This window comes from Entelurus aequoreus, linkage group LG17, assembly GCF_033978785.1.
Source record: "Entelurus aequoreus isolate RoL-2023_Sb linkage group LG17, RoL_Eaeq_v1.1, whole genome shotgun sequence".
In the NCBI taxonomy this organism is placed as follows: Eukaryota; Metazoa; Chordata; class Actinopteri; order Syngnathiformes; family Syngnathidae; genus Entelurus; species Entelurus aequoreus.
Genome location: NC_084747.1, coordinates 15,500,792 through 15,514,711, shown reverse-complemented (window position 1 = coordinate 15,514,711; position 13,920 = coordinate 15,500,792). Strand labels below are relative to the sequence as shown.

Genomic DNA, 13,920 nt, shown 5'->3' with positions numbered 1-13,920 from the left:
GGTGGCCGCGCCCGGGAATAATTTTTGGTGATTTAACCCCCAATTCCAACCCTTGATGCTGAATGCCAAGCAGGGAGGTAATGGGTCCCATTTTTATAGTCTTAGGTAAAAATTCCAGGAATTCCTGTTTTTTCAAACCCCTTTTTCACCCTTTTTTCTGTCGACTACTCCTTCCACATTTTTCAACCCACTTCAACCGTTCCACCATCAAATCATTCCTCTTAATCAGGACAAAAAACATAGTTGGTTTTTTTTAACTAGAAAAATTCCCAGTTTTCCCGACATTCCAGGAATTCCGTACTACTATTTCTCAATTAAAAATGTTACTACTTCATCATTTCTCAACCGATTTGAAAAATTCCAACACCAACTCGTTCACAATGCTCAAAAATATTTAGCGTTTTCAAAAAAAATTCCCGCTTTTCCCGAAACTCCCACATTTCCATAAAATTCCCATTGAAAAGAATGGGACATTTTTCAAAGTCCCACAACTCCCACATTTTTTATCCGATTCAAACCGTTCCAACTTCAAAATATTCAGCCTGTACTTCAACAATTAGTCATTTTGAAGTTCTACTTCAGCAGTGGAGCATTCACACACAATTCCTTCAGGAATTGCCTCATCTAGTTTTTACATCCTTGTTTGTACAGGTAAAACTCCATTTTAATATTGTGCAAATATTGGTTTATTTCAGTAAATATATTTACAAGGTAAAACTAACATATGACAAAGGTTTTAATATTTTAATATTGTGCAAATATTGGTTTATTTCAGCAAATATATTTACAAGGTGAAACTAACATTATGACAAAGGATCATAACATGCAAGATATGTCAAGCCCTCTTTTGATGTAAATGTGATGATTATGGCTTGCAGTTTATATACAAATATTCTGTGTATTTTAGAAAATGTGGGTTTAAAAAAAAAAAAGTAAGCCGCAATCATCAAAATGATAACCAATACAGGCTTGACATATCTCACTTTGCACGTCGTGTGTGTACGTCACATATTAGTTTCACATTTGAAGTTGAATTGCTGACATGAAGGAACTTTTGCACGGTATACACATTTTTTTAGTGCAATTTCCAATGTTGATGATTTCTACCATTTTTCCTAAAATACGTTTAAAGTGTGTTTTTAGGGTCTTACAATAAACAACAATTATAACGGCGGTAAAACTCCTGATTAGTTTGACCATTTTAAAGGGGAACTACACTTTTTTGGAATTTTGCCCATCGCTCACAATCATGACGGATGTTATTTTTTTCATTCTAAATAGTAAATACATGCGATCAAAAGTTTGCTTACAATAGAGCCTATCGGAGCCGCACAATTCCACCTATAAAGCCCTTAAAATAATCCAAACATCTCCATTGAGGTTTTATATACATGATGTAAATATATATGCAATGTAGTAACAGGCACATTTATAATAACATTTAATATTTACATATTTTGATCATTTTAAGCAAAGGCGGCACATTAATTTAAAAAAAGCATCACAACTGATTATTACTCACTGCAGACTTCATGGGAACCAACAAACATAATAAAACATCACCTACTGTACATAGTCTGCTGTCATTAGGATGCCGACTGATAGGATGTTCATATATTCTCATATAGTCTCATAATCCTTGCGAAGAAAAGGGAGTCCAGGGGGGGAGACCAAGCTCTTTTTGTGTCGTCCTTGCCATTTTGGGGTGCTAAATGGCTGTCAAAGGGTGCCAAATTGTCGGACTCAGACTCCTTCTGTCCAGGTGAGACGCATGATTTATGATCTAGAAAAAAAGGCATGGAGAAGTATGAAGACACTAAGGACCAAAAATAGACTTAAGTGAAATGAATTGTTTTCCTCTTGCTCAAACAAACTTTCTGATCTGCATTGTTTTCCCTGGCAAGGTCGTTTCTTTGAGATTATAACAATAATTTAAACAACAAATATCTAAGTGCTACTCTTGTACGGTTGGTCGTGCCACTCTCCCAGGACAGGAGTGACTGTGTGACGGGTGATGAGTCAAGAAGACGCCAACGAGGAATTGTCGAACAAAAAGCTTTATTTGTTTCAGCAAGCCTCAGACTGGAGCTGCAGTTTCCAGGAGAATAAGTATGGGCCTGATTACTCTTCTGATGTCCTCTCGGACCACCGTGACTAAATACCCCTTTCGAAGACCCCCACTCTTTGTAACTCTAGCCTTGGAGCCGGCCTGTCAATCTTTCGATGGGCATTATTCCTTTGATCAGTTTGAGTCGGGTGACCGCCAACCTCTATCCTCTACTCCTACCTGTGGGGGCTTCCTATGAGATGTTGCTAATGTTTTTATTTTCACTCTTAAAATCCAAACCTGCATTCCTGTAGGATTCCAATTTCCTGGGAACAAGAGCCACCACTCTCTGAAGAGCTTGTGATGGACGTGTGCACTTTTGAAACTATCTAAAGGCATATTTCCTTAGTATAATAATCCTCTAAAGGGTTCTGTGACCAAACACAAACACATGCTAGCTCACAATCATATAAGACAATGGTACACGGTATAATTCACCTCGCTATAAAGTAAAAACATCATAAAAGCATTAAAACAAGACTGTAAAAAAACTATGTTAAAAATTAGCTGCATGCCTTTTTAAAAAGGGAGGTTTTAAACCCTTTTTTAAAAGCATCCACCGTCTGTGGGGTCCTGAGGTGGTCAGGAAGATGTGTTACACAGACTGAAGCGGTTGCTTCAAAAGCTCCGTCCCAACCGGGAGGAGACAAAGGAAGGAATGGAAGGAAGAGGAAGGAACAGAGTTTTGAGATGTTATGGACGTGACAGAAAGAGGTTTTGCAGAGGTGGGTGACATGGTTGTCGAAGGAGAGGTGGGGGGGTCAAACTTGGCCCCAAGGTTAGTAATGGAGGGATAGGGGGGACATTTGTGGCTGAAAGATGAATCTGAGGTTATGTGGGAAGAGCAGAGTTGTTGAGGAGAACCAGTTTGGATGGCTTCCGTTTTTGAGCGAGCGAAGAGTGGATCATGAGATCAACAGGCAGATCAGTGGTGAAAAAGGAGCTAAGCCGGAAGGCAAAGCTCTCAATTTACCGATCGATCTACGACCCTATCCTCACTTCTGGTCATGAGCTTTGGGTTATGACTGAAAGGACAAGATCACGGGTACAAGCGGCCGAAATTAGTTTCCTCCGCCGGGTGGCGGGGCTCTCCCTTACAGATAGGGTGAGAAGCTCTGTCATTCGGGAGGAGTTCAGAGTAAGGCTGCTGCTCCTCCACATCGAGAGGAGCCACATGAGGTGGTTCAAGAATCTGGTCAGAATGCCCAGGTGTCCAAGAGGTAGGAGACCACGGGGAAGACCAAGGACACGGTAGAGAGACCATGTCTCCCAGCTAGTCTGGGAATGGTACGAGATACTCTGGGAATCGCTGGACGAAGTACCTGGGGAGAGGGAAGTCTGGCCTTCTCTGTTTAGGCTGATTACCCCGCGACCCGACTTCCGATAATTGGAAGAAGGTGGCTGGATAGATAAATGTTAAATGTATATCAAACACAACCTTTAACAAGGTGATTAATGCAAACTTGTGCGCTCTTCAACTGTGCTACTTTTCTCATCTGTCGTTTGATAAAATCTTTCACACTTCCGCCCTTTTTGATGACTTCTCGAAGGACTCTGACAAAAAACTTGTATCCATTTCGCGATTTGAACGGGTCCAACAGCCCAAAACAAGGCAAGCATTAGTCCTTTTTCTTCCAGAAAGGCTAAATAGCGACTAGAACCCATTGAGAACATACGCTGACTTGACCACCATGCATATTTAGCCTCTAAAGGCTTAGTGGCCACATGCGTGGACAGCACCTTTTAGCTCTTATTTCCAAAATTGTGTACACTACTGAATTGGGGTCTTATGGCCGCTCATGCGGACACTTATACTGCCATCTGGTGGTGTCAGAAGAGTATAACATACAATGGAATTTGGAAAAGAAAGTGTAAAAATAAGAATTAGCAAGTCACTAAACACATACTTGCCAACCCTCTCGGATTTTCCGGGAGACTCCCGGAATTCAGCGCCTCTCCCGAAAACCTCCCGGAAGAAATTTTCTCCCAAAAATCTCATGGAATTCAGCCGGAGCTGGATGCCACGCCCCCTCCAGCTCCATGCGGACCTGAGTGGGGACAGCAGCGACAGTCTGTTTTCACTTCCGCTTTCCCACGATATAAACAGCGTGCCTGCCCAATCACGTTATAACTGTAGAATGATTGAGGGCGAGTTCTTGGTTTCTTATGTGGGTTTATTGTTAGTCAGTTTCATTAACGTCCTCCCAGCGCGGTAACAACACACAACAACAGCAGTCACGTTTTCGTCTATCGTAAAGCAGTTCGTCTGCCATAAACAGCAATGTTGTGACACTCTTAAACAGGACAATACTGCCATCTACTGGATAGCCTCCAGAACACTATATATATATATATATATATATATATATATATATATATATATATATATATATATATATATATATATATATATATATATATATATATATATATATATATATATATATATATATATATCTATATAGCTAGAATCTACTGAAAGTCAATTATTTCATACTTATACATACATATATATATATATATATATATATATATATATATATATATATATATATATATATATATATATATATATATATATATATATATATATATATATATGAAATATACATGAAATACTCGAGTTGGTGAATTCTAGCTGTAAATATACTCCTCCCCTCTTAACCACGCCCCCCGGCCCCAACCACAACCCCCGCCCCACCCCCGACCACGTCCCACCCAACCCCCCACCTCCCGGAATCGGAGGTCTCAAGGTTGGCAAGTATGCTAAACATGAAGTACATGGTTGTGTACTTATGGACTAAGTACAGCATATCAAAAGATGAATTTTAGTTTTTTTTCTAATAAGGTCCAATAAGCCCAAATAGCAAAGAGAAATAAAAAAAAACATGTAAACAAACAGCTTGGGCCTTAAGAGGTTAAAGAGCCAGGCATGACGTCATGTGAATCCAAGCCATAGTTCCAACAGATCTTGCCTTTTTTCTTTCTGAGGTACGGCTATCAATCCCGTTGACACATTTCCAGAAGGATGGAACTGTCTTTGTGTCCGGGGAGTTCTGGAAGAGCTTGACAAGTACTGGGGTACACTACTTTATTATACTATCAAGAAAAGTTAAATATACACAGAAGACATGGGGTCATGAGGAGATAAGACTATGCACCAGATAATCCAACTTTGTACAAAGACTTCACATATTTGTGTAAGAAGCATAAGTCCTGGTTTTGGTGACACATGAGCCACATATTAAACAGCTGGTGGGTTATTCTCCCGTGTGTGTTCTTATGTGTCTTGCTGCGTCTGCATTACGATGGAATGTTTTACCACACACTGAACAAAAAAAATGCTTTTCCTCTGTGTGGGTCCTTGTGTGTCGAGTCAAACTGCATTTCTGAGAAAAGCATTTACCGCACAATGAACAATTAAATGGTTTTTCTCCTGTGTGTGTTCTCATGTGTTTAATCAGATTGCTGTTATGAGGAAACGTTTTACTGCAAACTGAACAATTAAATTGTTTACCCGAAGTGTGTGTTCTAATGTGTTGAATCAAATTGCTTTCATGAGGAAAACTTTTACCACAAACTGAACAATGAAATGGTTTATCTATGGTGTGTGTACTCGTGTGTTGAATCAGAATGCTCTTATGAAGAAAGCTTTTACCACATACTGAACAGGTAAATGGTTTTCTTCCAGTGTGTTTCATTATGTGTTTAGTCAAACCTGATCTGGAAACAAAGCTTTTACCGCAAACTGAACAATCAAACGGTTTTTCTCCCGTGTGTGTTCTCATGTGTTGAGTCAAATTGTACTTTTTATTAAAGTTTTTAGCGCAAAATGAGCATCTCAACAGTTTTTTATCATTGTTCTTTGTAGAGCATTCAGAGTGATTGTTGTCAGTGAGAGTCCTCATATCACCTTCACAGTCTGTTTCACTGCTCAAAGCTACTTTAACCTCGTCTTCTGATAGTGGAGCTAAGAAGTTGTCTGCTTGTGGTTTCTCTTCATCATCTTCAATCTTCACAGAGACAACAGTCAGTGGCATCTTGGTGAGATCAGCCTTCTGTGGTTCTAGAAGATACTCTCCCTCCTGAGTGATCCAGAGTCCCCCCTCTTCCTTTTTAATGTGGGGTGGTTGTGGAGTCGCCTGCTTCAAAGTGGAGCTCCCTCCTGGTGACTGAGGAGGAAGTTCTTCTGACTGATCAATCAGCTGCTGGACGTCTGCAGGACACAAACACACTTTAACTCAGACATGATCCATGAGATGTTTCTCTTTGAACTCGCTACACACTTTCTTCTATGTACTGTATGTGTGTGTAGTGTTTCATGGCCATTCATTTAGTGCCTTGCCAGAATGATGGATCAATGTTTACATGACTTGGCTTGGACTCTGACAAGTGGCGCTCGAATCACAGAAAATATAACATCCGTTTCAATGGACATTAGGATATTACACCGGGGGAAAAATCCATATGGCAATATATCACAATACTTTTTATAATAATATATTAAGGATGTAACATATTGAAAATGTAATACCATGGTTATTGTGACCAAAATTATTACGGTTATCAACAATATCACGGTATTGTATAAAGTGCTCAGAAAGTACTTATACACACACTGAAATTGTTAGAATAATTGTATCTAAGTTATCACAAAACTTTGTGTTGAAATGAGTTCCCGGCGAGCAGACAAAAGTTGTCTTTAATCCTACCAAGCAGAAGGCTTGTAAAACTCCACTGTGTAGGATGGGAAGCAACATGAAGGTGTTCTCTTTCTTTGATGTATTGTAATCAACAGAAATATATTGTCTTGACCCAAGAACTACAAAGCGGGGAGGAAGCAGGGCCTGACTCCCCTCAAGGCGACCTCTTCTTTGCCCTGTTTTACGACCTTTTCTGTGAACTGTTTACGACCTTTTCTTTCAAACTGTTCTGTAACCGAAGGTGATGGCTGTTTACGACCCCCTCCCTTAGAAACAGCTGTTGCCATGTAATCAGGGAAAGTCCAAACAAAAGAGGTAGCGTACAATCTTTCGCCAGAGCGTGCTGGAGACTGTGCAAGAGTACAGCCCAGACGTTTCTCCTCAAATTGAGCCAAATTAAATGCTGTCTCTGTTTAATTCCTTGCTTCTTGTCTCGTTTAATAGGTGTCATCAGTGTTTGAACCTGACAGAAATATGTATAGCAGGTTTTATAAAAAACAAAAATAGACAGTGCACTGGCAGAAGAAACATTAAAGAGGAACTGCACTTTTTGGGGAATTTTGCCAATTGTTCACAATAATTAGAGTTAAGAAGGCAAAAGTTGTTTTTTTTGCATTCTAACATGTAAAAATTGACTCGTTCTAGGTGGCAAGCAATGCAGTTAATGGGAGCATTCAATTCTACCACTAAATCACTTTGAAATGCATTCAAAAACCACCACCAATACTTCATTTACCTGTAATCTGTATATACACCAAGCTGTAGCGACATTGTTATTGTAATAGCGAACACGGAGAAACTATTTTTCTAGCGTAGTAACACATTGCTTCGGTATTAGCCGTAAAAGCTAGCTACGGCAAAAGATAAGCTGGCTTCTACGTCAGCACGAAACGTGTTTGAGTTTGTAATGCACAACACTGCGATAAGACACCAATCTGTACTCACTGAAAAACATGAACAATCATATTACAGTATCTATAAAGTGTTCATGTTTTGTTTGTACACAGCTAGCCAGTGTGACTCACTCGATGGACAGTTGTCTCCTTCGTCCAGCTGGGTAGGGACGTTTTTTTCTGGTTTATTTGGGTAAGCATTCCATTTATGTCGAAATAGCTCGTCTCCAAATTCCACATTTGCAGCTTCGAGTCGATTTCACCTCACTCTATCGCAGGCCTGGGCGAAATACGGCCCGCGGGCCACATGCGGCCCGTCGAGATTTTCAATCTGGCCCGCCGGACGTTCTACATCAATTTTTTTAGACCTTTAACATCAAAACTGTCGCCGCCATTATGATGTGCAGTGCTGTTGTTAAATGACCACAAGTCTTGAACTATAGAAAATATTTCAATGGTCGAAATATGCGCTTTTGAGGTATTACGGTAATCTACGTCACAGCAGCTCAGACGAGGAACAAAGCAGAGTGGGCGGGGTTTGTTTTCAGAGCAGCCAGCCCGAAACGCGTGTGTCAGAAACGGATGCGGAAGCACATTTTTACGTGATAATATATCATATTGTGGGTGTTTATTACACTTTGCATTCATAAGTTGCCGTTTTATTTATTTATTGTGTTTTGCTTGATTGTAAAAGACACACTATCAAGGAGCTTGTGGTCTGAGAAGTAAAACAGGAGCGACGTTCATCCATCCATCCATCCATTTTCTACCGCTTGTCCCTTTTTGGGGTCGCGGGGGTTGCTGGAGCCTATCTCAGCTGCATTCGGGCGGAAGGCGGGGTACACCCTGGACAAGTCGCCACCTCATCGCAGGGCCAACACAGATAGACAGACAACATTCACACTCATATTCACACACTAGGGCCAATTTCGTGTTAAAGGCCTACTGAAATGAAATGTTTTTATTTAAACGGGGATAGCAGATCCATTCTATGTGTCATACTTGATCATTTCGCGATATTGCCATATTTTTGCTGAAAGGATTTAGTAGAGAACATCGACGATAAAGTTCGCAACTTTTGGTCGCTGATAAAAAAAGCCTTGCCTGTACCGGAAGTAGCGTGACGTCACAGGTTGAAAGGCTCCTCACATTTCCCCATTGTTTACACCAGCAGCGAGAGCGATTCGGACCGAGAAAGCGACGATTACGTTAATAAGTTAACCCGGCCGTATTGGCATGTGTTGCAATGTTAAGATGTCATCATTAATATATAAACTATCAGACTGCGTGGTCGGTAGTAGTGGCTTTCAGTAGGCCTTTAGTGTTGCCAATCATATGTTGTTAATATTCAGTGTTTTATTGTTCATAGTTAATATTGTAAATTCCACTTTCTTTATTTTCATGGACAATTTGGGTGTCACATTCAGTAAAAAACTGTAAAATTCCAGTCAGTTTTTTTGAGGCGGTCTGTCATAACGGACATGTCATAAGCGCAAATTGCAGCCACGCTTCCGTCAGTCTATCCCAGGGCAGCTGTGGCTACGAAACTAGCTTACCACCACCAGGTGTGAATGATTGATGGGTTCAGAAAAACATGTAAAGCGACTTTGGGTACTTAGAAAAGCGCTATATAAATCCCCGGTATTATTATAATCGGACATTGTGACTTTTGGTATTAGTGTTCTTGAAAAAAAGGGACACAAACACTATACTGTACAGCCGGTTTTTACAGCTAAATGTGTATATTTAAGTTATGCACACATACACCTTGGCCCCTCAGACACATTTTTCTCTCTCAATGTGCCCCCCCCCCCCCCGAGTCAAAATATTTCCCCACCTCTGCTCTATCGGCTTCCGTCTGCTCCAACGTTTCACCCTCTTTCGCGTGCTCGCTTCTAGAAGCAGCAGTTATTTCTCCATTCGTATCCTTGGCTTCAAAAAAATAAGGTAGTGAATCCACATTTGTCCAAAAATAGTAGTCTCCGTTGTTTGTTACCAAGTCTACCATGATTAGAACACACACAAACATTTTGTGTCCGGAGGCAGGAACACACTTTTGTTGCCAGAAGTGGAACGTGTCTGTAACTACATAATATATATATATATATATATATATATATATATATATATATATATATATATATATATATATATATATATATATATATATATATATATATTGTGGAGGAATAGCGCGCCTACAGGAGCAAAGGTCACCGCCTCTGGCAATGGTGTCGAGGGCGGAGCACCATCGGCTAGCCTTGTGCGGGACGGCGAGACACAGCTGGCAGGTGATTATATTTTACAGGTGGTACGCGTTAATTTAATCATCTGTTGTCTTTAACAGTGAGCGGCCAGCGAAGGAAGGAGAGTTGAGAGAGACTGGAGAGAAAAGCTACATGAAAGATTGTGCTTGAATATGCATGGAAAAATAAAACTCTGTTAAAACGGCACGCCTGGCTCCTGTGACGTGATATCCGTGGAACAGGTAGTGATCGACTAACCCTAACCCTATATATATATATATATATATATATATATATATATATATATATATATATATATATATATATATATATATATATATACTTGCAGTGTGTATATAAAACGTTGATGGAGGGTTTTCAAGTTGTTTTCCAGGGCTTTGAAGGCTACAACGGTGACTCCCATTAGCCGCATCCTCCAAGTGTTTTTTTCTCATTTTTAAAATCCGAATAAACAAACAAAAAATATGTCTTTCATAATGATTGTGAGCGATAGGCAAAATTCCAAAAAAGTGCAGTTCCCCTCTAAATATTGTTCTGGCTTCTTAAGAGTGGTAGTATTTTCATTTGAGCTTTTAATTAGGTTATCTTCTTCCGTTTTAATTTGTAAGGTTTTAAGTGGTTTTTTTTTCATGATAATGAAAAAAAATGGTGTTTTGGCCGCGTCACGTCCTGTTTTTCTGTGACATCACGCAAGTTCACTTCCTGTTGTCATTATTCCTTTAATTATAGAACTCTACGTTAAAACACTCTCTACCTCTAACAACCAAAAAGCTGTGAAAACGATGATGCTGTGTTCCAAATGTAAATTATTTACTGAACTTGTGTGAGCCGTTGGCTTTGCACTTTGTTTTATATATATATATATATATATATATATATATATATATATATATATATATATATATATATATATATACATATACTGTATATATATATATATATATATGTATATATATATATATATATGTATATGTATATATATGTATATATATATGTATATATATATATGTATATATATATATATATATATATGTATATGTATATATATATATATATATATATATATATATATATATATATATATATATATATATATATATATATATATATATATATATGTATATGTATATATATATATATATATATATATATATATATATATATATATATATATATATATATATATATATATATATATATATGTTTTTTTTTTTTTTTTGCATTCTATTTTTGTTACTTTATTGAGTTTACAACCCCCTGGCGCTGTTTTCAATCAATCAATCAATCAATGTTTATTTATATAGCCCTAAATCACAAAAGTCTCAAAGGGCTGATACTGTTTTTGTACTTATTTTGATTATTATTATTTCTCAATTGTTTGTAAATGTTGCCATTTATAAATAAAGGTTTATAAAAAATAAAAAAAATATTCCTTTAATTATAGGTTGATCACTTTTTGCGACAAGAGCACAGCTTGTAGGTATATTTATTTTCCTTTCACTAAGTCAGCGTTTATAACTTGAAACTTTTAAAAACCGTGCATTTGTAATAAGAAACAGTTAAACTACAATCAAGGGGAACCTTTTGGGAGGTTATGTATTCAAAGAGATTTTACCATTTTTAAGATGCTTCGGAAGGCATTTGCTACATTAAAATTCTGTAAAAATGCAAGAAAACTTACCAATGATTTCTAGCTATTAAGACGCTATAAACTGAAAGCCAGGCCTTTCTTTCATGACTGTACCACGTCATTAATAGTTGATTGTTTTTGTTGAGAAAATATATTTACTAGGGATGTCCGATAATGGCTTTTTTTTGCAGATATCCGATATTCCGATATTGTCCAACTCTTAATTACCAATACCAATATCAACCGATACCGATATATACAGTCGTGGAATTAACACATTAGTATGCCTAATTTGGACAACCAGGTATGGTGAAGATAAGGTCCGTTTTAAAAAAAATTCTAAAATAAAATAAGATAAATAAATTAAAAACATTTTCTTGAATAAAAAAAGAAAGTAAAACAATATAAAAACAGTTACACAGAAACTGGTAATTAATGAAAATGAGTAAAATGAACTGTTAAAAGTTAGTACTATTAGTGGACCAGCAGCACGCACAATCATGTGTGCTTACGGACTGTATCCCTTGCAGACTGTATTGATATATATTGATATATAATGTAGGAACCAGAATATTAATAACAGAAAGAAACAACCCTTTTGTGTGAATGAGTGTGAATCGGGGAGGGAGGTTTTTTGGGTTGGTGCACTAATTGTAAGTGTATCTTGTGTTTTTTATGTTGATTTAAAAAAATTAAAAAAAAATTAACAAAAAAACAAACAAACAAAAAACGATACCGATAATAAAAAAACCATGCCGATAATTTCCGATATTACATTTTGAAGCATTTATCGGAAATCTCTAATATTTACCATAACAATACAAGCCATTCCAAAATGTACAACATCCACAGTTCATTTGATTAATTCACTGTTTGGTTTGGTTTTAAAACATCTTCATAAGGCCCTTCATAAATACATGAGATATATATTTGATAGCAAATATTGCAATTGTAAAAACTCAAATACTTTGTTGAGTAGTGAGTCACTTAGTGAAGTCATTGATGAAATATTGCATTCACAGTTTTTTTGTTGAATTATAACATGAAACTTTTGATTACATGTAATAACATAACATTAGTTCAGCGTATCAACAGTAGCTCTGGAAAATAGGAAGAAAAATAAATGCATTGGCACATCGGTGCCCTTCCACAGAGTGACACACGGGGCGCCAACAGGCACACGTTATACCCTCGGAACCCGCCTGCACACCTCGCCGTTCTTTTAAGCACCCACCCGCTCGTTCCCCGAAACCCTGGAGTTCTCCCGTTGGTGTGCACACAGGAAACACGTATGTGTTATTTCAAAACCAAATCCCGACACAATATTGACCAATCCTACACTACACTACACTATCCATATGAACATGTGATTCCCCGGCACGGCCACCGCTGCTACTCACTGCTCCCCTCACCTCCCAGGGGGGTGAACAAGGGGATGGGTCAAATGCAGAGAATCATTTCACCACAGCTAGTTTGTGTGTGAGACCATCATTGGTACTTTAACTTTTAACTTAAACACACAAGTACCTCAAAACGCAAAGATGTTTAGAACACGTTTTCTAGCCAAAACTTAGCAAGGCTGCTGACATTTGTGTTTTCACATTTCGTAGCGCACAGTCTCGCGGTGTTTCACTCCTGAGTGTTCCCGGATGCCAACGGAAGCACCCAAAACATATGAAAGCAACCCGACGGCATCAACACGCAAGGCGCCCGTTACTTTCTTTGACTTTATGATCTGTGACACTTGTGGAGAACTTCCCAATCAAATGTTATCTGAGGTCGGGTTGCGGGGGCAGCAGCCTAAGCAGGGAAGCCTAGACTTCCCTCTCCCCAGCCACTTCGTCCAGCTCCTCCCGGGGGATCCCGAGGCGTTCCCAGGCCAGCCGGGAGACATAGTCTTCCCAACATGTCCTGAGTCTTCCCCGTGGCCTCCTACCGGTCTGACGTGCCCGAAACACCTCCCTAGGGTGGCATCCTGAGCCGATGCCCGAACCACCTCATCTGGCTCCTCTCCATGTGGAGGAGCAGTGGCTTTACTTTGAGCTCCTCCCGGATGGCAGAGCTTCTCACCCTATCTCTAAGGGAGAGCCCCGCCACCCGGCGGAGGAAACTCATTTCGGCCGCTTGTACCCGTGATCTTGTCCTTTCGGTCATAACCCAAAGCTCATGACCATAGGTGAGGATGGGAACGTAGATCGAGCGGTAAATTGAGAGCTTTGCCTTCCGGCTCAGCTTCTTCTTCACCACAACGGATCGATACAGCGTCCGCTAGAGATGCGCGGATAGGCAATTATTTCATCCGCCACCGCATCACAAAAGT

At 38.9% G+C, this 13,920-nt stretch overlaps 1 protein-coding gene across 2 annotated transcripts in view; it reads right to left on the bottom strand.

The window, feature by feature from the left end:
• Positions 1 to 5,184: 5,184 nt before the first annotated feature.
• LOC133632512 (gastrula zinc finger protein XlCGF17.1-like) overlaps positions 5,185 to 13,920 on the bottom strand; it is a 30,910-nt gene continuing 22,174 nt past the window's right edge. For both annotated transcript variants that reach the window (XM_062024976.1, XM_062024977.1), the window contains one exon: positions 5,185 to 6,323. In XM_062024976.1, coding sequence (XP_061880960.1) covers positions 5,368 to 6,323 — 956 coding nt within the window. In that variant the 3' untranslated portion in view covers positions 5,185 to 5,367. The remainder of the gene's footprint in view (positions 6,324 to 13,920) is intronic.